This window comes from Artibeus jamaicensis, unplaced genomic scaffold (genome assembly GCF_021234435.1).
Source record: "Artibeus jamaicensis isolate MK-2021 breed Jamaican fruit bat unplaced genomic scaffold, CSHL_Jam_final contig_399, whole genome shotgun sequence".
Classification (NCBI taxonomy): Eukaryota; Metazoa; Chordata; class Mammalia; order Chiroptera; family Phyllostomidae; genus Artibeus; species Artibeus jamaicensis.
Window position 1 is genome coordinate 615502 of NW_026521816.1, and position 26420 is coordinate 641921.

Consider the following 26420-nt stretch of genomic DNA (forward strand, 5'->3'; position numbering starts at 1 on the left):
CTGTCATACCAGTGTGCATTAAAAAAGAACATCAAAATTGGTGAATTTTTATGCACCCATTTTAATATTGAAGATGAAGAGGATATGCAACATTTTCAGCATATGCTTTATTATTTCAAGAAAGGTAAAAACCTAACTGAAACACAAAAACAGATCTGTGCATTGTAGGTAGAAGGTGCTGTGATTCCAACACAAACATGGTTTGTGAAATGTCTTGGTGCTGTTGACATTTTGGTCAAATAATTCTTTGCTGTGGGGCTTTCTTATGAATTGGAAGATGTTTAGCAGCACCCCTGGCCTCTAATCACTAGAAGCTAACAGTGGGAGATAGCTGACATACTCAAATATCTAAAAATAGTTATTGGTGCTATTTTTGGTTATTGGGTGCTAGTACTGCTTGTGTGCTCGCTGAGTGCAGACCTGATACCTCTTTTATGAAGCAGCGCTGAGGACACTCTAGTACTTACTATGTGTGATGAAAAGACCAAGAAAGGGGTACAGACTGAGAATGATATTAACTTGAAGGTGGCAGGGCAGGATGGTTCTGGGGTCCAGTAGCAGACAGAGGAATATGCCACTAGAAAAACCTATTGTGAAGGACAGACTTTGTCAATGAAGCAGATCAAATTGCAATTTGATGGGCAGCTAATCAATGAAGCAAACACACCTGCACAGCTGGAAATGGAGGATAAAGATACAGTTGGTGTGTTCCAGCAGCAGACAGGAAGTGTTCACTAAAAAGGTAACTTGCTACTTTATTAGAGAACTCTGGTCCTCCAGACCAAGACATTCTGAGAAAACTGCTGTTTGGTTCCACAACATTCAGACAACTACAGTATGCTACTGATTTTTCTATTCCTTCACCTTCCCCTTCTCTTTATTGTACTTTATGTACAATAAGATACATAGGTATTTGATGTGTGTGCACAAGCATTTGCACTTTTTATAACTAGACAGCCAAATAGTATGTTGATGGACATCAAATGGAGATTAGATGGGGGAAAAAATACTGGCTCTGTGAAAATACCACCGTTTCCATTAGTGGCATACTCATTCAGTTCTTATTTTTATTCTCCAGTAAGTTATTTTGCTTTCACTGTTTAACAACAGCAACAACAACAAAGGCATTCTAAACCTCTGGCAGTCACCATGTGTTCGTTTGATTGGAGAATTTTAACGTTTTAAATTTATCATTGTAAAACCAAGGACAATTTTACAACTTTTTAAAAACATATTTTATTGATTATGCTATCACAATTGTCCCATTTTTTGCTCTTTATTTCTCTCTGCCCTGTAACCTGCCTCCCACCAGCATTCCCTCACCTTAGTTTATATTGTAGGGTCATACACGTAAGTTCTTTGGCTTCTCCATTTCTCCTACTATTCTTAACCTCAACCTACTTTTCACCTACGATTTATGCCTTATTCCCAGTATGTTTCATCCCATTCTCCTCTTCCTCCTCCATGCTAATAACCCTCATGTGATCTCTATTTCCATGTATCTGTTCCTGTTCTAGTTGTTTGCTTTTTTAGGTTGATAGTTGTGAATTTGTTGTCATTTACTGTTCGTATTATTGACCTTCTTTTTCTTAAAGAATAATAATTAGTGATGATGAGCTCCTTTAACTTGACCTTATCTGGGAAGCACTTTATCTGCCCTTCCATTCCAAATGATAGCTTTGCTGGATAGAGTATTCTTGGAGGTAGGTCCTTGCCTTTCATGACTTCAAATACTTCTTTCCAGTCCCTTCTTGCCTGCAAGGTCTCTTTTGAGAAATCAGCTGATAGTCTAATGGGCACTCCTTTGTAGGTAATTGTCTCTTTTTCTCTTGCTACTTTTCAGATTCTCTTATTTTTAATTTTTGGTAATGTAATTATGATGTGCCTTGGTGCATGCTCCCTTGGGTCGAATGAACTTCTTTGGGACTCTCTGAGCATCCAAGTCTTCCTGGAATGCCAGATTGGGGAAGTTCTCCTTCATTATTTTTTCAAGTAACTTTTCAATTTCTCGCTGTTCCTCTTCTTCTAGCACCCCTATGACTTGGATGTTGGAACCTTTAAAGTTGTTCTGGAGGTTCCTAAGCCTCTCCTCATTTTATTGAATTGTTTCTCCATTCTGTTCTGGTTAAATGTTCATTGCTTCCTTCCGCTCCAACCATTGATTTGAGTCCCAGTTTCCTTCCCTTCACTGTTGGTTCCCTGTACATTTTCCTTTATTTCATTTTTCACAGCCTTCACTTTTTTTCTCTATTTTGCGAGCATACTCAACTATTTCTGTGAGCATCCTGATTACCACTGTGTTGAACTCTGCACCTGAATGCTTGATTATCTCTTCATTGCTTAGTTGTATTTTTTCTGAAACTTTGGTTTTCTCATTTGGGCCACATTTTGTTGTTGTTGTTTTGGCAAGCCTGTTAGGTACTAAGGGGCAGAGCCCTAGGTATTCACCAGGGCAGGGCAACCCACATTACTGCATTGTGGTGCTGTGTGGAGGGAGGGGTCCACGAGGGAACAACACTACTTGCTTAGCTCTCAGCCCACTTTCAATCACTTCCCCCAGTACCCACAAGCAAATTGGGCCCTTCTGGTGCTGATTCTTGGGTGGGTGGTTTTGTGTACATTCTAGGACCCTGTGGGTTTCTCCAACAAAGTCTGCTATAAGGCTAAGAGTTTTTCCTACCTCATCCCCCACAGGTGTTACTGCCAGAGAGGTGTTGAGGCTTTATTTTCCCTGGGTTGTGCAGTCTGTCTTGCTCCCCAATTGTTTCTCCCGGTTTAGCTGCATGCAAATGTGAAACTGCCAGGTCCACCAGCCATTGCCTTGCTGTGAGTTCTCTCCATCCCAGCTGCTTGTCTTTGCCCTGCCTACCAGTTTGGATGAATGTTTCTTTACTCCTTGGTTGTTGAACTTACACACAGTTTGATTTTCTGACAGTTCTGGTTAGTTTTTGGTTTTAAATTTGTTGTCCTTTTTTTGGTTGTGCAAGGAGGCAAAGTGTATCTACCTACACCTCCTTCTTGGCTGGGAGTCTATAACTTTTTTTATACATAGCTCCTACATGTAGGAAAATCTGTCTTTAAGGAGGGATAAATTACTCTAAAAAAAGTGAATCCTAGATAGTTTTCCCTTCGAGTGTCCTGTTGTTTAAATAAACGTCTGAAAATTTAAAAAAAATTGAAAACTATCAAAATCTACGGTGAATAGTAGGAAGATTTGACCACCATTCTATATGCTTCTAAAATTTGGCCTATTATCATTCATAGTAACCAGATCATTTTCTTTTATTCATACACATGAATGTTTGCACTATATATTCAAGAGTACTTGAATTTTTACACATACAAACACATAAATACATCTCACACACACACATGCCAAGGGAAACAGGTCCTACTTAACATCCCTCTGCAAATCCTCTGCTCTAAAGGTGGGAAGGATTTTAAGCAACTCATAGAGTGATAAGGATAAAAAAAGACAGTATTTGTGGAAACTGCCTTCTGAATTTTCTCTGAAGAAATTTAATTTGATATTTTTCATGGATTTAGAAAGAGTACTGTGTTCCGGGACTTCCGCCAAGATGGAGACGTAGATGGAGGATCCACCTCGCCTCTGTGCACAACCAAATCTAAGAACAACTATTTTTAACAACAGTCACAACCAAGCCACACGGAAAATCGACAATACGGAGTCCAAAGGACAACTAGATACTCGGCTGGACCGGTACGAGGAGCCAGGCCAGCAGCGGAGCAGGTTAGCAAGAAAAAATTCCCGGGGCGGTGCGCGGTGCGCCCAGGGAACCGAGGGCGCGATTGCGAGCGAGCTGGCTGCAGGAGCGCACAAAGAAGGGGCGCGGTGGGTCGCTCAGTCTCGCGCATTTACGTGCGGAGAAGCCAGTGAGAAGGGAAGCCGGCGCAGGGCAGCAGGCTCGCGCAATTCCGATCGGATAAACCCCAGGCGTGCGGAGTGACTGGAAGCACTGGGCTAGCGGAGAGGACCACCATTGCTCCCTCTCTGACCACGCCCCCACACACAGCGTCACAAACCAGCGACCTGGGTCGCCCCGTCCTGGTAAACAACTAAGGCTTCGCTCCGCTCACTTCACAGCACGAATAGACCAAAAATGGCTCTAGGACAACTCAGAGCCCCAGAACCGATAGACCTAAGTGATGAAGAAATAGCCAGTCTTTCAGATGCACAGTTCAAAACACTGGTTATAAGGATCCTTACAGAACTGGTTGACTTTAGTCACAAATTAGAGAAACATATGGAAGCTAAATTAATTGAAATGAATGGGGATACAAAAGATTCCAATAGTAATGGAAAGAAAATTGGGACTCAAATCAAGGGAGAGAACCAGAAGGAAGAAAAAAAGGATCAAATAGAAAGGAATGAAGAAATAAGAATTCAGAAAAATGAGGAGAAGCTTAGGAACCTCCAGGACATCTTTAAACGTTCCAACATCCGAATTATAGGGGTGCCAGAAGGGGGGAAAGGCACAACCACCAGTTGAAAAATTATTTGAACAAATAATAAAGGAGAATTTCCCCAAGATGGCAAAGGAAATAGACTTCCGAGAAATCCAGGAAGCTCAGAGAGTTCCAAAGAAGTTGGACTCAAGAAGGAACACACCAAGGCACATCATAATTACATTAGCCAAGATTAAAATGAAGGAGAGAATCCTAGAAGCAGCAAGAGCTAAGGGGACAGTCACCTACAAAGGAGTTCCCATCAGACTGTCAGCTGATTTCTCAAAAGAGACCTTACAGGCAAGAAGGGGCTGGAAAGAGGTATTCCAAGTCATGAAAACCAAAGATCTACAACCAAGATTGCTCTACCCAGCAAAACTTTCATTTAGAATGGAAGGACAGATAAAGTGCTTCTCAGATAAGACCAAATTCAAGGAGTTCATCATCACCAAACCCTTATTATATGAAATGTTAAAGGGACTTACCTAAGAAAAAGAAGATTAAAAAGATGAACAGTGAAAGGACAGCAAACTCACAGTTATCAACAACCACACCTAAAACAAAAGCAAACTAAGAGGATAGCTAGATCAGGAGCAGAACCATAGAAATGAAGATCTCAGGGAGGGTTAGCAACAGGGGAGTGGGAGGAGGGGAAGGGGAGAGAAGGTACAGAAAATAAGTAGCATAGACAGTAGATAGAAAATACATAGGGGCGAGGGTAAGAATAGTAGGGGAAATACAGAATCTAAAGAATTTGAGACACATGTTCATGAACTAAAGGGGGAAATGGTGGGGGAAGGGTATGCAGGGTGGAGGGGAAGGGAGGGGGGAATAGAGCAAATGTAATGGCATAATCAATAAAAATAAATAAATTAAAAAAAATAAAAATAAAATAAAAAAACAGAAATTTTTATGGACAAAAAAAAAAAAAAAAAAAGAGTACTGTGTTCCTAAAAAAAAACAAAAAACAACAAACCCTGAAGTTTAAAAAGCCTTATTTTTAAAATGCAAAATTCTTAAAAACTTAGATATAATTGACATATATTATATCAGTTTCAGGTGTACTATGATTTATATTTGTATATATTGTGAGATGGCCACCACAATGAATCTAGTTAACATCTATCACCAGTTACACATTTATTTCTTATGAGAAATTTTAAGATCTACTACTCTCTTAGCAACTTTTAAATATGCACTATATTACCATTAACTACAGTCACCATGCTGTGCATTACACCCCACTGAATTATTTTATAACTGGAAGTTTGTACCTTTTAATTCCTTCCCTCATATCACCCACACCCTATTCCCACCTCTGGCAGTCAGAGATTGTATCTATGAGCTTGTTTTTTGTTTTGTTTAGTTAGATTCCACATATTGGTGAAATCATATGGTATTAGTTTGTGTCTGATTTATTTCATTTAACATACGTTCCAAATCCAAGATCTATCTATGTTGTTGCAAATGGCAAGATTTCCTTCTTTTATGACTAACGGTCCACTGCATACACCATACTTTATCTACCCATCCATCAATGGACACCTAGGTTTATACAAAAAGGCTTTCTTAAATGTTAACCCCGTCTTCTCATAGTTCTAGGTTCAAAGCCATTCAAATTAAACAATGCATAACACTGTTATTAATTATGAACATTTATTAAGTACCAAGAGTATAATGCAAAGGCTGCTATATAAAAACATAATTAGCAATATAGTGTCCCTGACATTGAGCTTACAATCTAAAATGAAATACAATAAGAATGCTGTTAGCTTACACTGAAATTTCCTGAACTTAGAAATGGCTATTTTGGCAAATAAGTGAGGCAAAATGACCTATCATTTTGGGTACAATGTTAATAATAAGGCTTACAATATGATCTAAAGAATGTTTTATTTGTTTCCAGACATTTCCTCCAATTAAACTAGGCTTGATAAGAAAAAGAGCCCTTAGAAATTTGGTAAAAACAATAAATTATTTAAAACTGCCTTGTTGGACTTTAAGCAAAGAGATACTTACTAGCCTGAGTTTTTTACAGCTATGAAAAGACCCACAGAAAATATTATGAACTAAACCAAGTTTGTCTTCTATACCAATACAGTTTTTCAACTTTTTCCTACTTCCCATGTAAGGGCTCCAATGATAGCCTTATTAAGATAAAATACCCTAACAAGTTGAACTTCCAGGAAATATTATCTTATATTTAAAAAGAAGAGTAAGCAAAGAGAGCACTGAGGAGGCCTGGCTGTGTAAGGTACACAAACAAAGCAGCTAAGTTCAGTCCATGCATCTTCGAAGTGATTAAGAATATAGGATGTATATGTATATGTATATGCTTGCTTTTCTGCTTTGTATTTCTGGTATAGAAGTATTTTAGAATTTAGCATCAAGACCCTATTGCAAACTCTGTACTATTTTGCCTATATCTACATATAATATTTAATAAATACATTTAAGGTTTTCATTGCTGGTCATAAATTAGCTGAAAAAGGCACACTGGAGGGAGTTTTATTCTTACTGTCAAATGCAAAGACTATTTTAAACTTCTGAACACATGCCATCTTAAACTATATACTTAATTATTTTCAATCATTTGTGATTCTTTCAGCTCTAAAGAACACTAAAAATAAGTTAGTGGTTATAAGTTGTCTGAAACCTGAAATAGGATTTACCCTGTAAAGTGCATACATACACTTTTTAATACATGCATAGAAATGTTTTAATGGCAGAGTAGTAGCATTCTGAGATAATGTATTTAATGGCAAAACAATATTTTAGTAATTTTTGGAAAAACAGTAATTTTCCCCTTAAAAGTCCATCTTGGTAACTTTCTTTTAAATGATAACACAACAGCTGCAACATTCAAATAATGTTCATGACTAAATGCTTTGCGTACAATTTTATTAAGAAAGAATGATCCAGGAACTTCAGAATAAAATGTTTTATGAAGTAGAGTAATTCACTGTTTTTGACCTAAAGTTGAAACATCCCTTTCTAATTTAAAAGTGCAGCTTATGCATCTTACAACAAATAAAATCCAATTAATTATTAGATCTGAAATGAAAAACTTGAAACATTTATCAACATCATTCTCTTCTAATAAGACAGCAGAAGTTAATTTTAATGTTTCCCAAAAAGGGATAAAAAATTTAAAAAATATAATCATAGCTGTGGTAAATGAATCTGAGTTTATAAATCCTAACCAATTCATTTATTTTTAGTTGGTACTATATAGAACAGCTAGAATTCCTAATTAAATTATGTGTTTTTCTAAGGCAAGGCAAATTTATGTCTAAAGCAAAGATTTAACTTGATTATAAAGGCAATATGACCAAAACATATATATTTACTTTTTTAACTCATACAGTCCAAGCCACATAAAATGTAATTTCATGTCCTATTCTACAACTACTCTTTGACATTAAGCTTAGAAGCATAATTGCTGTGATACATACAAAAACTTTCATTTTTCCAATACTGCAAATTTTACTGTAATTTCAAATAAACTTTTGCACAAATTTTTAAAAAGGCAAACTTATATTAGCTAGCTATAACTACTGTGTTAACTGTATAAAGAAAGAAGTTCACAAGGAAAACAAAATACAAAACTAAGCATAATTTGAAAAAACTAAGCATAATACATTAGCATAATTGCATTTAACAACTATGACAACAAAAAAATCAAATGAAGTAGTTCTGAAAACACTTGATTCGTGGCAGCGTGTATATTCATTTTAAAGCCATCAGTTTGATAAACATACTAAGATTCCATTAAGACTTGTTTTTCTTGGTTATTTTTCTTACTTGTATACTCCCCAATAGCAATTGGAATTAATTTTCTTTTGAGTACAAAATGCAATAATGTTTATATTTTTTCATCTGAGTAATGTAAAATCTGACTCCATACTTTCATTTTTTAAAGCTGTATTTGACTTTAAAAAGGTAACTAAAAACAAAAGTTGTAGAGAACAAAAAGGAAAAAGGAATTATGGACAACAGTGTGGTGATTTCAGTGGTAATGGCAAAAAAAGTTGCAGTTAAATTTTTGGACCTTAATTAAAATTTAACATTTAAGCATGCTTTTTTTGCTATGAAGTATAATCTTCATTTTAATAAATTGGTAAATGTTCTTAACAAAGGCAAATCTTGATTGCATCTATTTTAAATATGATGACACAAACATTTTTTCTTTTTTAATGAGAAAAAGGAGATGAAGAAAACCATTCTTATAGGTCCTCTTCACTCAATTATTCTGAAACAGGTTTAAATAGGGTGGATCAGGTCAATAATGTTGGTACTCTCTTATCTTTGCAGAGAATAGAAAAAAGTAAAATAAAGGAAGTTATTTCCTTCCTAAGGTCTCAGCTAGTTTCTTAAGTCTTTTCTTCAGTTCCAACGGAAACTTCTCATAGCACTTCTTACAGACTGGTTTCATATCAAACTCCACAAATTTATTCCTAAAGATAATAATAAAAAATTAGTGGAAATATATTTAACATAAACATGTAAATAATGTTAAATAATTTTACTGGTGTAAATGAAGATATTATATGTTAGCAAACAAGTATAACTCTAATCTCAATTCCTGTCATTGTGGTAGATATAAAAAATTAACAATATTTAAAATCAATTGTCCTATAAACTGATCCTATAGACCTACCTGTATAACACAGAATGTGTATTACATTGTAGCCAGGGCTAAGTATACAGGAAATCTAACATAAATATAATTTAGGTAAGTAAAATTAGTCACATTTTAAAGTACCATGAGAACACTTTTAAAATTACTTGAAGAAAAGAATTGTACTTCTGTAATTTAAAGGTACTTTTTATTGAAGGCAAATTAATCTTACTATTTTAAATTATATAGTTATGTGGTTTCATCTTTGCTGGTATAAAATAGTTTGCCTCTCATCCTCCCTTCCCCCCAAAAATCAACCTAAAATATCATCTGAAAAAAATCTTAAATCAGAATGGGTTATTTTGGTTGATTGTCTGACAGAAAGGTTGGTAGGGGAGATACAAGTTTTTAATCACTCTTAATGAACACAAATGAATGACACTGCCTGTGGTTACATTTTGTGAATGGTAGCTTGCCATTCTTTAATTCTCCTTAGAATTCTTTAATTCTCCTTAGAATTCTTTAATTCTATGGAGAATTAAAGTCTTCTTTTTAAAAGCTAGAGCAATACATATTATCAATTTATTTGTAAAATAGTTATGGAGAGGACAAGTTTTCAGATGGCCTCCTATCTGTAACATTTTGCTAATTTGTGATTATAATAGCTTATTACTTAGAAGTCCAGGGTCTTTAATTGTGAACTGAGTAAATACACAACTTTATAACCAGTGCATTATTTTTGTAATTATATTTAAGAAGCACTTGTGGATGCTAAAACATTTTTCTAGTTGTTTTTCAGAGATACTAATGCTGGCAGTAATGCAAATGTGTTACATTTCAATGATCAGTTTGATTTAAACTATTAAATTAAAAATTTCTCCCAAAGTTTTCCTAGAACAGAAACTATTAAAACTATAATTTTTTAAATTGCAGGAAATGATCACTTCTTTCTCAGATACTAAGCAAAATTTCCATTGTCTTAATACCATATTTGAACCTTAATTTGTCTTTACAGATAAATAAACGTGAAAACTGAAAAACTAAGAAAACTTCTCAGAATACAATGGTAACCATAAAGGAAGAATGGGATAATAATGCTAGTAATTCAAAAGAATTTCAAAGACTGAATTATTTTTCATAAAAATCATGAATAGAGACTGGAAACTTCAAGAAAATGAATTCATTGTCCTGAATGGTGTGCCTTTCAGTGTGTTGGATGTCCTTCTGCAAATCAAAAGGTCATCAGTTGATTCCTAGTTAGGGCATATGCTTGGATTTTGGGGCCATGTCCCCAGTGTGGGGGGTGTGTGTGAGAGGTAACCGATTGATTTTTCTCTCCCTCTCCTTCTTCCATCCTTCCCCACTCTCTAAAGATAAATAAATTAATCTTAAAAAAAGAAAATAAATTCATTAACAGTAACCTTATGGGCATTATATGAAAGCACATATACAGGGTATAGCACAAGTAGGTTTACAATTATAAGTACATGAAATAGTTTATTGTTGTATTATTATTTATTAATTATTGTATTATTTTCCATATGAACTTTAAACTGACTTTTGCCCCGCCTGGTACATACACCAAAGATAATAGAAATCTCATTCACATGCTTAGATCTGAAACACACTGAAAACATTTAATATATTACCAAACTTAGAACATGAGACACTTGAAATTTACCAATTAAATTAATTTAGGCAAAGAAACTCAAAACTAGGATTTTAACAGTTGTAATTATCAGACAAAAATAGTTTAAAACTTTCCCAGTATCAAGAAATTGACATTCTTCCCTTTGAATACATTAAAAAAGAGAGAAATATTATGATTTAAAAAAAGGGATGCCAGAATCTGCATATTAAAGGAAATAAATGCAATATAAGTGAAGTACAAGCTGGTATTAAGTGTGAACCTTACTATTTTAAGCTCTATACTTTTAATAATCATGTGAAAGAACCAACTCTACAAAGGACGAATACTTGTATTTTACTTGGTAGCAGTAATAAATACACCCCAAACAAACAAATAAATAGTAAAAGACAAAACAACAAAAATATTCTAAAGGACTAACCAAAGAAGAAAGTAGTGAAAATGATAGAAGGGATAGAAAAGTTTACAAACAGACAGGCTTTTTCTTTTTCTGTTTGTCCTTATCCTTTGCTTCTCTCTCTCGTTTGGCAAGTCGCCTCTTAAATTCTTCTGGCATTTTCTCATAACAGTGTTTGCAGACTGGTTTTAGATCAATTTCAACAAACTTATCCCTTTGAGGAGGACAAAGAAGAAATAGAAGAAAGAACAGAAAACAGTTAAAGGAAGAACTTTTACTTTCAGAAGGCCTGAGTAGAAAGAAGAAAAAACGAATCAAACAAGTATCTTTTTAAAAATTCTGTATTTTAAAAAAAGGTTACCCCCAAATTTTCAGTGTTAGGATTCACACTGAACCAAAATGTATACTTACTTGAGTGTTAATTTAGTATTGCAGGTAGAACAGGCAAAACAGTTCACACACCAGGCCTTATTAAGAGCAGAGACCACTAGAAAAATAGGAGACAACTGGTCACTTACACTGGTATGAGAGGTGGGTGAACTGAAACTTTCAACTCTAACACAGAATTAAGGTTATTTTCAAGACACTTCAAAGAGGTCCTCAGAGGATTGCTTGCAAAAGAATCACACAGTTAAAAAACCTTAGTGTTGTTAATTAATGCTTACTGAATTAATTTTATTAACTTTTTTTTTACATTGAAAACACACAAACTGAACAATTTATGTCTTCTATGGCTGTAGGCTTCATCTTAGAAAAGATTATTATTGCCCTTTTTAACCTTTACTTTTTATTTTTTAAAAAAGATTTTATTTATTTTTTAGAGAAGAGGGGAAGGGAGGGAGAAAGAGAGGGAGAGAAGCATCAATCAGTTGCCTCCTACATGCCCCCAACTAAGGACCTGGCGTGCAACCCAGACATGTGCTCTGACATGGATTCAAACTGGTAACCTTTTGGTTTGTGGGCCAGCACTGAGTAACACCAGCCAGGTTTCAACCTTTATTTTTAAAAATAGAGATCTACTTTCATTCTTCCTGCATTTAAACTGTATCAGTTAAGGTTGGAAGATGGCAGTGAGGTAGGTGGGAGCAGAGCCCACTTCCTCCTGTGCAAAGGTAGAACACCTAGCCGATCTGAGGAACAGAGTGAACAGCCAACAGAATCCCAGCATATATGAAGGTTGGTGGCTAAATTGTAGAAGACATTGAAAAACAGATGATAAGGAGATTGCTTTGTGATGATAAGGTCCCTGGGACAAGAGTAGGGACCAGGACTGCTGAATTCCCTGGCCAGTGCCTGCCAGAGCCTACCTAAGGATCCCTGGATGACAGCCAAATCAACAGCTCCCTCCTTTTCCAAACAGGGAGGATAGAGCAACACCAGGATGGATTTGGTTGCTTGAAGTCGCTGGGGGGAATAAAGACAAAGTGGAAGATGCACAGGGGCAGTATGCACCCACTGAGACTGTGGATACTGGCTGGGTCATTACCAGAGGAATTGGGAAGCTGGGCAACACTTGAAGAAGGCAGAAGAGTTGGGCCGTGTCAGACCATGACCCAGATTGTCTCCAGTCTGGTTAGAAAGTTGGGTTGTGTGAGAGGCCAGGAGCTTATTAGGAGCAGCAGTCTTGAACAGGAGTATTTTGTTCAAAAAAAGGCTCTTGGTCGCTGGCTGCTGCAGCCACAACCTCAGCGGTGCCCCCGGCCATGGTGGCAGTGCCCCTGCTCTCTCGTGGCTGGGCTAGCTCACTAAGAGGAAGAAGAAGGTACCCTCCACAAAGGAGAGCAGCAGGACTCATGGAGTTAGCAGTCCCCAGAAAGACTTAACTCAATGGAAGAGCTGAACTACTCTGAAGAGACTTTGAGAACGTGTAGCACCTAGGACAGCAAAGAGTGAGAAGGTGGTGTGTGAGTTGCCTATAATTAGTGTACCTCAAGGACAGCACACAACTAGTGGACTGACGGCGCAGACCTGAAACACACAGGCACTGGGGGCCTGACAGTGAATAGAGGACCTGGCCTAGAGGGTGGGCAACAGAAATCACATGATTATATTAATAGATGTGGAAAAAGCATTTGATAAGGTACTGAACCCAGTTATGATAAAAACACTCAGCAAAGTAGGAATAAAGGGAGCATTGATTAACATGATGAAGGCCACACATGAGAGATGTACAGCCAACATCATACTCAGAGGGCAAAAACTAAAAGCTTTCCTATTAACACCAGCAAGAAGACAAGGATGTCTGCACTCACCACTCCTATTCAACATAGTATTGGAAGTCTTAGCCACAGGAAGCAGACAAGAAAAAGAAATAAAAGGCATCCAAATTGGAAAAGAGGAAGCAAAACTGTCATTGTTTGCAGATGACATGGTAGTGTACATAGAAAATCCTATAGATGCCACCAAAAAAATACTTGACCTAGTAAGTGAATTTGGCAAAACAGCGGGATACAAAGGGAATATTCAGAAATCAAAGGCTTTTTTGTATACCAACAATGAAATATCAGAAACAAAAATCAGGGAAAAATGCCATTTGATATAACAACAAGAAAAAAAATATCTAGGAATAAACCTAACCAAAGAAGTAAAAGACCTGTAGTCAGAAAACTGCAAAAGTGAAGAAAGAAATTAAGGAAGACACAAATGGAAGCATATGTACCATGTTCATGGATTGGAAGAATTACCATCAAAATGTCCATACTACCAAAAGCAATTTACAGATTCAACACAATCCCTATTGAAGTACCAATGACATATTTTACAGATATAGAACAAACATTTCAAAAATTTACATGGAACCATAAATGACCCCAAATAGCTGCAGCAATTTTGAGAAAGAACAAAATAGGGGGGATCACAATACCTGATATGAAACTGTATTAAAAGGTCATTGTTTATCAAAACAGCCTGGTTCTGGCATAAGAATAGATGCATAGATCAATGGAACAGAATAGAGAGCCCAGAAATAAACCCAAGTCTCTATGCCCAATTAATACTTGACAAAGGGGGCAGAAGCATACAATGAAGTAAAAATAGTCTCTTCAACAAATGATGTTGGGAGAGCTAAACAGCTGTATGCAAAAAATTGAAACTCAATCACAAACTTACACCATACACAAAAATAAACTCAAAACGGATAAAAAAGTTCAATGTAAGTTGCAACACCATAAAAGTCCTAGAGAACAACATAGGCAGGAAAATCTCAGATATTCCATGCAGCAATATGTTCACCAATATGTCCCCCAGAGCAAGGAAGATAAAAGAAAGAATAAACAAATGGGATCTCATCAAAATGAAAAGCTTCTGCATGGTTAAAAAAAAAAAACAGCACTAAAATGAAAAGAGTACCAACTATATGGGAAAACACATTTGCCAATGATACTGTGGACAAGGGTTTGATCTCCAAAATATATAAAGAACTCACATGATTCCACTCCAGGAAGACAATCAAATTTAAAAAATGGGTAAAAGAGCTGAACAGACACTTCTGCAAGGAGGACATACAGAGGGCCCAGAGACATATGAAAAGATGTTCAGCATCACTAACTATCAAAAAGATGTAAATTAAAACCATAATGAGATACCAGTTCAGACCAGTCAGAATGGCCATCATCACCAAATCAACAAACAATAAGTGTTGGAGAGGTTGTGGATAAAACTGAACCCTAGTACACTGTTGGTGGAAACGGAGACTGGTATAGCTACTGTGGAAAATAGAATAGAATTTCCTCAGAGAACTAAAAGTGGAACAGCCTTTTGACCAGGCATTCCCACTGCTGGTTCTTATAACCTAAGAACCTTGAAACACCAATGCAAAAGAAGCTATATATCCCAATATTTATAGCAGCACAATTTACAGTAGTCAAGTGCTGGAAGCAACCTAAGTGTCCATCAGTAAATGAAAGAATCAAAACAGTATGGTATAATTTTATGATGGAATACTATGTAGCAGAAAAAAAGAAGCTCCTACCCTTTGGGACAGCATGGATGGAACTTGGGAGCATTATGCTAAGTGAAATAAGCCAGGACAAGAAAGACAAATACCAAAAGATCTCATCTTTAAGTGGAATCTAATCAATAAAACAGATAAGCAAGCAAAATATAACCAGAGACACTGAGATTAAGAACAAACTGACAGTAACTACAGGGAAAGTGGAAGGTGATAATGAGGGGAAAAGAGGGAAGGATTTTCAGGAACAACTATAAAGGACACATGGACAAAACCAAGGGGTTTGGAATCATGGGAGGGAGGTGGGAATTGCTGGGGTGCGTGGGAAGTGGTGGACAGAAAAGACAGGCAACTGTATTTGAATCACAATTTTAAAAAACTATCAGTTAAGTATTATTGCTCTGTGTCTTTTGAAAATGTTTCACTTATTAGGAAATCATTCATTGAAGGTGTGAATGTACGAAACTGCATATCAACCTTTATTTATAGTTAATATTTTTCTTTTCCTTTCCTCTGTGTATCCTATTAGACATATAAATGCTATGTACCATGTCTTCACAGGAAAGCTCTTGTCCTCCCACTCTTACAGACAATGCTGTATATATATCACTTAGATGAGTTTTCGTGGCACAATGCTTCCGTACCGGCAAGCACACTTCTCACTGCTTTTCTGTTCCTACTGACACTGGTCCAACAGAGAAATATAGAATAGGGAAGTAATTTAAAAAAGAAACCCCAGCCATTAGTGTATTCACCTACTGAAGTTTTTCTTTTAAAATTGAGAGCTTCCTTTGACAGAAACTTTCATCTGGTATCTGTCCCATGTATGAGAAAGTTTTATTTTAAGGGCACTATAGATTGTTTTCTTAAACTAATCTTTTTTGCAAAATGCATATGTGCGTTATTTCAGCAAGCATTTTCCCAGTGATATTCTCTGCTGAGAACCATAAAGCATGCTGAAAACAGAAATGTTTAAAACTTTGACAGGAAGGTTCTGGCAGAATTGTGCTAGGGTCTACTAGCAAACACAGCTGTTTGATGTTCCAATCAATCATCTGTGCCTAATTACCACAGTACAATGCCAGTGTCCCAGAAATGTCTATAGGTAACTGTCAGGTTTTAACATCTGTAAGGTAAAAGTGACTCTTCCTACCATGGTAGATTAAACTGTTCTTAATAACACTGCTTGTGACTTCCACCAAGATGGAGGCATAGGTGGAAACACTGTGCCTCCTCGCACAACCAAGTTTAAAAACAATAAACTTTTACTAACAAAAAAATGCAGCCAAAACACAGAAAATTGAACTATACGAAAGTCTGACAATAATGAACCCTTCAGCCAGACTGGTAAGAGGGGCAGAGCCAGTGACTGGTGCTGCGGGGTTGCGCAGGAAAACTCGACCAGACCAATTCAGGCACGAGGGCGGCAGTTGGCAGATCCCAGGTGTGGGGTAGCAATCGGCGGACCCAGTGAGGGTGCAAGGTGGCAGGCTGACTGTGGTCACACATTCGTGCGCAGATAAACCAGCGAAGGAGCAAGCAGTGAGACAGACCAGGCAGGCTCGGTAGGAAGCAGCAGAGGGGACCGCTATTGCTCCCTCTCTGACCCCGCCCCCACATACAGGGTCACAAACCTGCAACCTGGGTGGCCCCTCTCTGACCCTGCCCCCACATACGGAGTCACTGGGTTGTGACTTGCCTTGGTGAACACCTAAGGCTCCACTCTTCATATGTAACAGTGCGAACAGACTAAAGCATGGCTCAAGAACAGCTCAAAGCCCCAGGACTTCTGCCAAGATGGAGGCGTAGGTGGAAGCACTGCACCTTCTCCCACAACTAAGTTTAAAAACAACTAAGTTTTAGCAACAAAAACGCAGCCAAACCACAGAAAATTGAACTACACGGAAGTCTGACAACAATGAACCCTTTAGCCAAACCGGTAAGACAGGCAGAGCCAGCAGCAGAGCGGGGTTGGGCAGGAAAGATCCACCAGACTGACCGAGCACGCTACGCATGTGCACCAGCAGCCGTTGGCGGATTCCAGGTGTGGAGAAGCGGACAGACCCACTGAGGGCACAAGGTGCTGGACCCACTGAGGGCGCAAGGCAGTGGACCCACTAAGGGCTGATCGCGGTCACACATCTGCACACAGATAAACTGGTGAAGGAGCTAGCAGTGAGACGGACCACGCAGGCCCCATTGGCAGGAAGCAGCAGAGGGAGCCGCCATTGTCCCTCTCTGACCCCACCCCCACATACAGCATCACAAACCAGCGACCTGGGTGGCCCCACCCTGGTGAACAACTAAGGCTCTGCTCCTCATACTTAACAGGCACGAACAGACAAAAATGGCTCAAGAACAACTCAGAGCCCCGGAGCCGATAAATCTAAGTGATGAAGAAATAGCCAAACTTTCAGATGCACAGTTCAAAACACTGGTGATCAGGATGCTCACAGAACTGGTTGATTTTAGTCACAAATTAGAGGAACATATGAAGGCTAAACTAATTGAAATGCATGGAAATACACAGGAAACCAATAGTAATGGAAAGGAAATTGGGACTCAAATCAAAGAAGTGGACCAGAAGGAGGAAAAAAATGACAAAACAGAAAAGGATGAAGAAACAAGAATTCAAAAAAATGAGGAGAGGCTTAGGAACCTTCAGGACATCTTGAAACGTTCCAACATCCGAATTATAGGGGTAACAGAAGGGGAAAAAGAACAGCCACAAGTGGAAAACTTATTTGAACAAAAAATAAAGGAGAACTTCCCCAATCTGGCAAAGGAAATACACTTTCAGGGAATCCAGGAGCTCAGAGAGTCCCAAAGAAGTTGGACCCAAGGAGAAACACACCAAGGCACATCATAATTACATTAGCCAGGATTCAAATGAAGGAGAGAATCCTAGAAGCAGCAAGAGATAAAGGGACAGTCACCTACAAAGGAGTTCCCATCAGACTGTCAGCTGATTTCTCAAAAGAGACCTTACAGGCAAGAAGGGGCTGGAAAGAAGTATTCCAAGTCATGAAATCCAAAGACCTACAACCAAGATTGCTCTATCTAGCAAAGCTTTCATTTAGAATGGAAAGGCAGATAAAGTGCTTCTCAGATAAGATCAAATTCAAGGAGTTTATCATCACCAAGCCCTTATTATATGAAATGTTAAAGGGACTCACCTAAGAAAAAGAAGATAAAAAAACATGAGCAGTGAAAGGACAGCAAACTCACAGTTATCAACAACCACACCTAAAACAAAGGCAAACTAAGAGGACAGCTAGATCAGGAGTGGAACCATAGAAATGAAGATCTCATGGAGTGTTAGCAACAGGGGAGTGGGAGGAAAAGAAAGGGGGAGAAGGTAGAGAAAATAAGCAGCACAGACGGTAGGTAGAAAATAGATAGGGGGGAGGGCAAGAACAGTATGGGAAATATAGAATCTAAAGAACTTGAGACACATGGTCATAAACTAAAGGGGAGGGAATGATGGGGGAGGGGGTGTGCAGGGTGGAGGGGAATGAAGGGGGGAACTAGAACAACTGTAATGGCATAATCAATAAAAAAATATAACACTGCTTAACAGCTTCCAAGTTATATAATTCTAGGGAACAGAAAGAAAAATAGGTTTTAGGATTGAACATAAATGCTTTTTACACTTCTAGGGTAACAACCCTGTGGCAATGACCTAAAGTATTATCATAAATGAGGAACATATCCAACTCTTAGGCTATTATCATCTTAACTGATATAAATTGCTTGGGAAATAGACCAAAGAGAAAAAGTAACTGATAAGAGTCATATTCCAAACAATAGCAATCACCAACCTCTTTAAATTTTCGTATCCCCCAAATATTTTTGTTTCAAAATAGTGCCATATGAAATTTCTACAGTTACTTACCATCACCTTCTATAACACGGTTGCAGTGGAAACAAACATCACCAAATAGCTGAAAAATGAAAAAGCAGTAAAAATTCAACATCTGTTAGAAATAAGATTTTAAACGCCAAACATTTAATATGATTTTATTCCTTTCTACCACTTAAAAACAAATAGCTGGCTACCTAAATCCAGATTTTACCATTACTAGAGAAAACATGTAGCAGTTGACTAATTTTTACCTGGTATAATGAAAATAATTTACTTTTCATTACTACCAAAAAACAAAAAAGGCTCTGGAGGTGTTCCAGACTTAAGAAAGCTAAAGGAACATGACAACCATTGCTAGGCTTCAATCCTACAGTGGAAAAAAATTTTCCAAGAGATTTCTTTATAGCTGAAATATTGATAAGCTTAAATTCATAGAAGTATATCTCATATCCAATGAGTAAATACAATACCTGGTTATAGTGGGTTTCACAATATGCCAGGCCCTTCCTTTCATAATGGCGATGTCCAAGAAATGGTTTTTCACACTTGGCACAAACAAAATGCTGAAAAAAATAATTGCTACAGGTCATTTTTGATTTGCCATATTTTACTTATCAAATGAAGTAAAACTGTAAAGTTATACTATCCTCAGAGAAGGGACATGAAGTTTGAGGTACTGGTTTCATTCAGCCATAGGTACTCCTCCAGCAATTTCAGTCTTAATTCAGGTGTCTTTGACAAGTAAAGCCCCAGCCTATTCAAACGTCATAAAATGAGAAGCCATGTGAATGTTTGAGCAACATCTGTAAGTGAGGGACGATGCTGGAGATGGACCATGACACTTCTCTCAAGAAAATTTAAGAACAGACTTCTGGCCAAGGTGGAGGTGTACATAGATACACTTCGCCCCCTCCTGCAACCATGATGAGAAGGATCACAACTAACTTCAAACCTAAAAACAACCAGAACTGCCAGAAAATCAAGCTGTATGGAACTCTGACAACTAAGGATTTAAAGAAGAAATATCCATCAAGATGGGTAGGAGGGACAGAGATGGGGAATTAGAGTGAGAGGACATGGTGTGGCGGCTGCTGGTTGAACCAGTGGTCTGACATTTATGTGTGGCAGTTAAAAAGCAGGAGGGACACCTGGGGAGTGAAAATCCCAGCCCCAAGCTACACTGCACAGCCCAGGGTTCCAGCATCAGGGGAGAAAAGTCTCATAATTTCTGGCTGTAAAAACCAGTGGGGGGCCCTGGCTGGCACAGCTCAGTGGATTAAGTGTGGGTCTGTGAACCAGAGGGTTGCTGGCTCGATTACCAGTCTAGGGCACATGCCTGGGTTGCAGGCCAGGTCTCCACTAGGGGGGCACATGAGAGGCAACAACACATTGATGCTTCTATCCTCTTCCCCTCTCTCTAATATAATAAATAAAACCTTTAAAAAAAACAGTGGGGCAGGGGTTGGCGTGGTAGAAGTAACTGCTGGTCTCTGAGGGAAGTCCATTGAAAGGATCCATGAAGCCCTAGAACATAAGGCAAACCCATCTACTCTTGTATTCCGCACTAGCTAGAAGGGTGCCAACTGCATATGGGAAGTGGGAAAATTGGGAAAAGTGACTAAAAATGGGGTGAGAGCTGAGCAAGCAGCATTATTTCCTCTCTAACCCCTCCCCCACAGTGCCACAAAGCAGTGGAGTGGATTGCCCCACCCTGGCTAATACCTAAGGCTCTGCCCCATACAACATAATAGGTACACCAAGACAAGGAGTCAAAGCTCCTCTACCTAATACATAGAAACAAACATAGGGAGGTTACCAAATTGAAGAAACAAAGAAATATGGCCCAAATGAAAGAACAGATCAAAATTCTAGAAAAAGAACTAAGCAACATTGAGACAGGCAACCTATCAGACACAGAGTTCAAAACATCGGTGACAGGGTGCACAGAGAAGTCATTGAGTACAGTGAACACGTAAGGGAAGAAATGGAGGCTATACTAAGTGAAATTTTAAAAAAATCCACAGGGAACCAACAGTTAAGGGAAGGAAGCCAGGATCCAAATCAATGATTTGGTACATAAGGAAGAAATAAACATTCACGGGGAACAGAATAAAGAAATAAGAATTAAAAAAATGAGGGGAGAATAAGAAGACTCTGGGACTTCTCCAAATGTGCTAACATCTGATTCATAGGGATGCCAGAAGGAGAATAGGAAGAGTAAGAAATTGAAAACTTATTTGAATAAACAATGAAAGAAAACTTTCCTAATTTGATGAAGGAAATAGACATCTAAGTCCAGGAAGCACAGAGTCCCAAACAAGTTGGAACCAAAGGGGGCAAACCAAAATACATAATAATTAAAATGCCAAAGATTAAAGCTAGAGAATCATAAAAGCAGCAAAAGAAATGCAGAGAATTACCTACAAAGGACCTCACATAAGACTATCAGCTGATTTCTGAGGGTGAAAGATGGTAGCAAGGTAGGTGGGAGCTGAACCCACTTGCTTGTGCACCCAACTGGGACACCTAGCCAATCTTCTGAAGAACAGAGTGAACAGCCAACAGAATCCCAGCTTATATAAAGTTTGGAAACCAAAGACTGCAGAGGATGTTTAAAAACAGATGGCAAGGAAATCTTGTAGGCTGATGGGATGGTTGCTGGGGCCTGTGAAGGGATCATAGCTGCTGAGGTCCCAGGGCCCAGTGCCAGGGACTGCAGCTACCACAGGTGCTTTGGAAGAGAGCCAGATCAGCACTTGTAATTTAACAGTTTCCTTCCTTCCCAGATCAGGGAAGCTGGTCCCATACCAGGAGAGACCTGCATGCTTGAAGTCGCTTGGGGGATACAGTCACAGTGAGAGACACACAGAGGCAGTGTTTCTGTGTTAGGACAGTACCAGAGAAACTAGGGAATAGGTGACAACTGGAGATGGGAGAAGAGTTAGGCTGTGACTGACCCTGACCCAGCAGACTCCGGATTGGTCAGAAAGTTGGGCTGTGTGAAAAGCCGGATGCTTGTTAAAAATGGCTGGCCACAACCTAGGAGAATTCGTTAAAAAACAAAACAAAACAAAACAAAACAAAACAAAACAAAACAAAACAAAACAAAACAAAACAAAACAGCCTTCAGCCACTGGACAAGGAACTTTCTCCTATGTTGCGGCCAGGCCAGCAAAGAAGGAGGAGGAGGGGTGCAATTTATTCTAAATCAGAGCGCCTCATGGACTGATCAAAGTTGGGCAGTGGGGGCTCAGTGGGGTAGTGGTCCACAGAGACTTAATTTAATAGGGAAACTAAACTGCCCTGAAAGGAATTTGTGTGCACAGTGACCAGGCCAGCAAAGAAGGAGGAGGGATGCAAGTTGCTCCCATGGTGCACCTCATGGACTAATCAAAGAGTAGAACAACAAGGTGGATTAAAGGTGCCCACTGGGCATATATGGACTGTGGGAGCTGCACGATGCTCTGAGGGCTTGTGCTGGAGGCTAGACACCTATGAATATTGGAGCCTGGGCCAAGCTCCCAACACAGAACCACAGGTAAGGAGAAAAAAAAAAAAAAGGAGCCCAGCCCCTCTGTGCCCAGAGCTACCAGAAGACCAGCAGAACCCACTTGGCAGAATTAAAGTCAGCAGGACACTTTTGTTTTCCTTCCAAGTGTAAGACAATGAGACCTGGAGCTATTAAAGGACCAAAGACAGACCCAGAGAGAGATCAGAAGGATAACCTCAACATCTGAGACAGAATTCACTCTGATATGCTACAGAACTTGCATTTTATTTTTACTTTTATTTTCATTTGTAGTTTTTTGTTATTATTATTTCTATTTCTCTTCCTTCTGTTTAGTTTTATTTGTTTGATTTTATTGTTTGACTGGTTTTCTTTGTTATCCCTTTCATATTGCATTTTAATTTCTCTTCCTTCATTTCACTCTTATACCAACAACACACTAATCTTGGTCTTTTAATTTTTAAAAAATTCAGATCATGTATTTCTTGTCGTATTATTATTGTTCCAATTCCCACACAGCACCCTTCCATGGTCTTAGTCCATTTCACTATCTTTCTGTGCTTTATTACTGTTGTGGTTAACGTCTTCCTCTCGCACATTATGACAAGTTTCTAGCACTTACTCTCAGTATATCTCACCATCAAACCTTGCAAAACACTCTGCTTTCTGGAGTCAGTGTTCTTTCCCCCCTAATAGGAGTATTATCTCTTTTTGACCTTTTATAAAAAGTGGCTAGTTGTGTGAAATATCACAGTTATTGCTGTACTTCTCCACAAGATCTCCTATGTGTTCTCTACTTGTTAGTACTTTAATTCCCATAGAATACTCTCCTGCTCTCTTACTCCATTTCACCTTTGCCCTGCCCCAGATCACATGCAAGAAAAGATGGGACTTGTAAATACCAGTAGACCTGCTAGAAGGGAGAATCCACCAACAAAGGAGCTATCAACAGGCAAAAACCAAGTACGACAAGAGAGCCCATACAAATGGAAAAAAAGGGTAACCCTAGAGCATCCAGACAAGGAGATTAAAGAGAAAGCACCACTGAGTCCCACAGAACTCCTACCATACCCTTAGCGCACCCTAGGAAGACAACTGGCAAACCAGAGCATCAGGAATCGCAGAAACACACAAAAAGACTCACCCCTAAAATGGGGAGATAAAGAAAGAACCTGCAATCAAAAGGCATGGAAAACTGCTCCATAAAAGAGCTAAATTAATGGAGCTAAGCAAATTATCAGGTACAGAATTCAGAAGAATGGTTATAAGGATGCTCGAGGAACTCACTGACGACTACAAGGCACTGAGTGGGAACTACAAAAGGAAATAGAAACTATCAATAAGAACAAGAAAGAAATGAAGAATACAATTTCTGAAATAAAAAACACAGTAGAGGGAATTACAAGCAGGCTGGATGAAGCAAACACCGAATTAGTAAGCTGGAAGACAAGGTAGAAAGAAAAACCCAGGGAGAGCAGCTACACGAAAGAAAAAAAAAACTAAAAAAAATTGAAGATAACTTAAGGGAACTACAAGATAACATGAAACACAGCAATATTTGAATCACAGAAAAACGAGAAGGAGAAGAAAAGGAACAAGCGATAGAAAAGCTGTCTGAAAAACTAATAACAGAAACATTCAGAACCTGGAGAGGGGAAAAGCCATGCATGTTCAGAAAGTACAGTGAGTCCCAATCAAGATGGACATCTCAAGATGCAAAGAGACACTTAGACTATGGTCTAAGACACACCATAATTAAAATGCCAAGTTTACAATACAAAGAGAGAACCTTAAAAGCAGCAAAGGAGAAACAAGTAACATACAAGAAAACTCCAATTTGGCTAGCAACAGATTTCTCAATAGAAACACTACAAACCAGAGGAAATGCTAACAAATATTCAAGTAGAGGACTTCTGGCCAAGATGGAGGCGTAGGTGGAAACACTGTGCCTCCTCCCACAACCAAGATTAAAGACAACAAAGTTTTAGTAACAAAAACACAACCAAAACACAGAAAATTGAACTGTACGGAAGTCAAAAAAAAAACAAACAACGAAACATTCAGCCAGACTGGTAAGAGGGGCGGAGTCAGCAGCAGGTCGAGTGGGGTCACACAGGAAAAGGCAGCCAGATCCACCCAGGCACGCAGGCAGCAGTTGGCAGATCCCAGGTGTGGGGTAGTAACAGGCAGACCCAGTGAGGGTGCAAGGTGGCTGGCTGACCGTGGTCACACATTCACACTCAGAGAAACCAGGCAAAGGCGTGAGCATGAGACAGATCATGAAAACTAGGGCCCCAGTGACGGGAATTAAAGTATAAAAGCACCAATTGGAAAAACTTTCAGGGTCCAGGTGATAGGAGAAGCTCCCAGGCTCACAGAGAGTTCGTTGGAGAGACCCACAGAGTCCTGGAGGGTGCACAAGCTCACACACCTGGAAACCAGCTCCAGAGGGGCCCAATTTGCTTGTGGGAAGCAGCAGAGGAAACCGAAATCCAAGAGAGAGCATGAAACAAGCGCCATTGCCCCTCTCTGACCCCACTTCCACAAACGGCATCACAACCCTACTGGGTAGCTCCGCAAAGGTGAACACCTAAGGCTCCGCCTCTCATATGTAACAGCATGAACAGACCAAAACATTATGGCTCAAGAACAGCTCAAAGCCCCAGAGCCAATACTTCTAAGCAACCAAGAGATAGCCAACCTATCAGATGCACAGTTCAAAACACTGGTGATCAGGATGCTCACAGAACTGGTTGATTTTGGTCACAAATTACAGGAACAAATGAAGGCTACATTAAGGGAATGAAATGAAGGGAAATGCACAGGAAAACAATAGTGATAGAAAGGATACTGGGACTCAATCAAGGGAGTGGACCAGAAGGAGGAAAAAAATGACCAAACAGAAAAGGATGAAGAAACAAGAATTCAAAAAAAATGAGGAGAGGCTTAGGAACCCCCCAGGACATCTTGAAACATTCCAACATCCGAATTATAGGGGTACCAGAAGAGGAAGAGAAACAGCAACAAGTAGAAAACTTATCTGGACAAATAATAAAGGAGAATTTCCCCAATCTGGCAAAGGAAACAGACTTCCAGGAAATCCAGGAAACTCACAGATTACCAAAGAAGTTGGACCCAAGAAGGAACACACCAAGGCACATCATCATTACATTAGCCAAGATTAAAATGAAGGAGGGAATCCTAGAAGCAGCAAGAGATAGGGGACAGTCACCTACAAAGGAGTACCCATCAGACTGTCAGCTGATTTCTCAAAGGAGACCTTACAGGCAAGAAGGGGCTGGAAAGAAGTATTCCAAGTCATGAAATCCAAAGACCTACATCCAAGATTAATCTATCCAGCAAAGCTTTCATTTAGAATGGAAGGACAGATAAAGTGCTTCTCAGATAAGGTCAAATTCAAGGAGTTTATCATCACCAAGCCTTTATTATATGAAATGTTAAAGGGACTTATCTAAGAAAAAGAAGATAAAAAAGATGAACAGTGAAAGGACAGCAAACTCGCAGTTATTAACAACCACATCTAAAACAAGAGCAAAACAAAAGCAAACTAAGAGGACAGCTAGATCAGGAGCAGAACCATAGAAATGGAGATCACATGGAGGGTTAGCAACAGGGAAGTAAGAGGATGAGAAGGGGGGAGAAGGTACAGAGAATAAGTAGCATAGATGGTAGGTAGAAAATAGATAGGGGGGAGGTCAAGAATCGTATGGAAGATACAGAATCTAAAGAACTTGTGACACATGGACATAAACTAAAGGGGGGAAATGGGATAACTGTAATGGCATAATTAATAAAATAAATTAAAAAAAAAGAAATATTCAAGTAATGAAGAGCAAAGGCCTACAACTAAGACTACCCTACCCAACAAGGCTCTCAATTAAAATGGAGGATGAAATAAGGAGTTTCCCAGACAAAATCAGACTGAAAGAATACACCTTCACCAA

The 26420-nt window shown here is 38.8% G+C and overlaps 1 protein-coding gene and 1 pseudogene across 7 annotated transcripts in view; one reads left to right on the forward strand and one right to left on the reverse strand.

Annotated features, from left to right (window-relative positions):
* The first annotated feature begins 468 nt into the window (after positions 1-468).
* On the forward strand, positions 469-738 carry LOC119044127 (small ubiquitin-related modifier 3-like; annotated as a pseudogene).
* A 5366-nt stretch (positions 739-6104) lies between these two features.
* LIMS1 (LIM zinc finger domain containing 1) overlaps positions 6105-26420 on the reverse strand; it is a 167282-nt gene continuing 146966 nt past the window's right edge. For 4 of the 7 annotated variants that reach the window (XM_053665254.1, XM_053665253.1, XM_053665252.1 and 1 more), the window contains 5 exons: positions 19418-19510; positions 18978-19026; positions 11545-11620; positions 11158-11347; positions 8860-8924 (listed from right to left, as the gene is read on the reverse strand). In XM_053665254.1, the coding sequence (XP_053521229.1) occupies positions 11200-11347; positions 11545-11620; positions 18978-19026; positions 19418-19510 (366 nt within the window). In that variant the 3' untranslated portion in view covers positions 8860-8924; positions 11158-11199. Of the gene's footprint in view, positions 8925-11156; positions 11348-11544; positions 11621-18977; positions 19027-19417; positions 19511-26420 lie in introns of those variants that run through there. The other 3 variants (XM_037138351.2, XM_037138350.2, XM_037138355.2) reach the window with 2 other exon arrangements.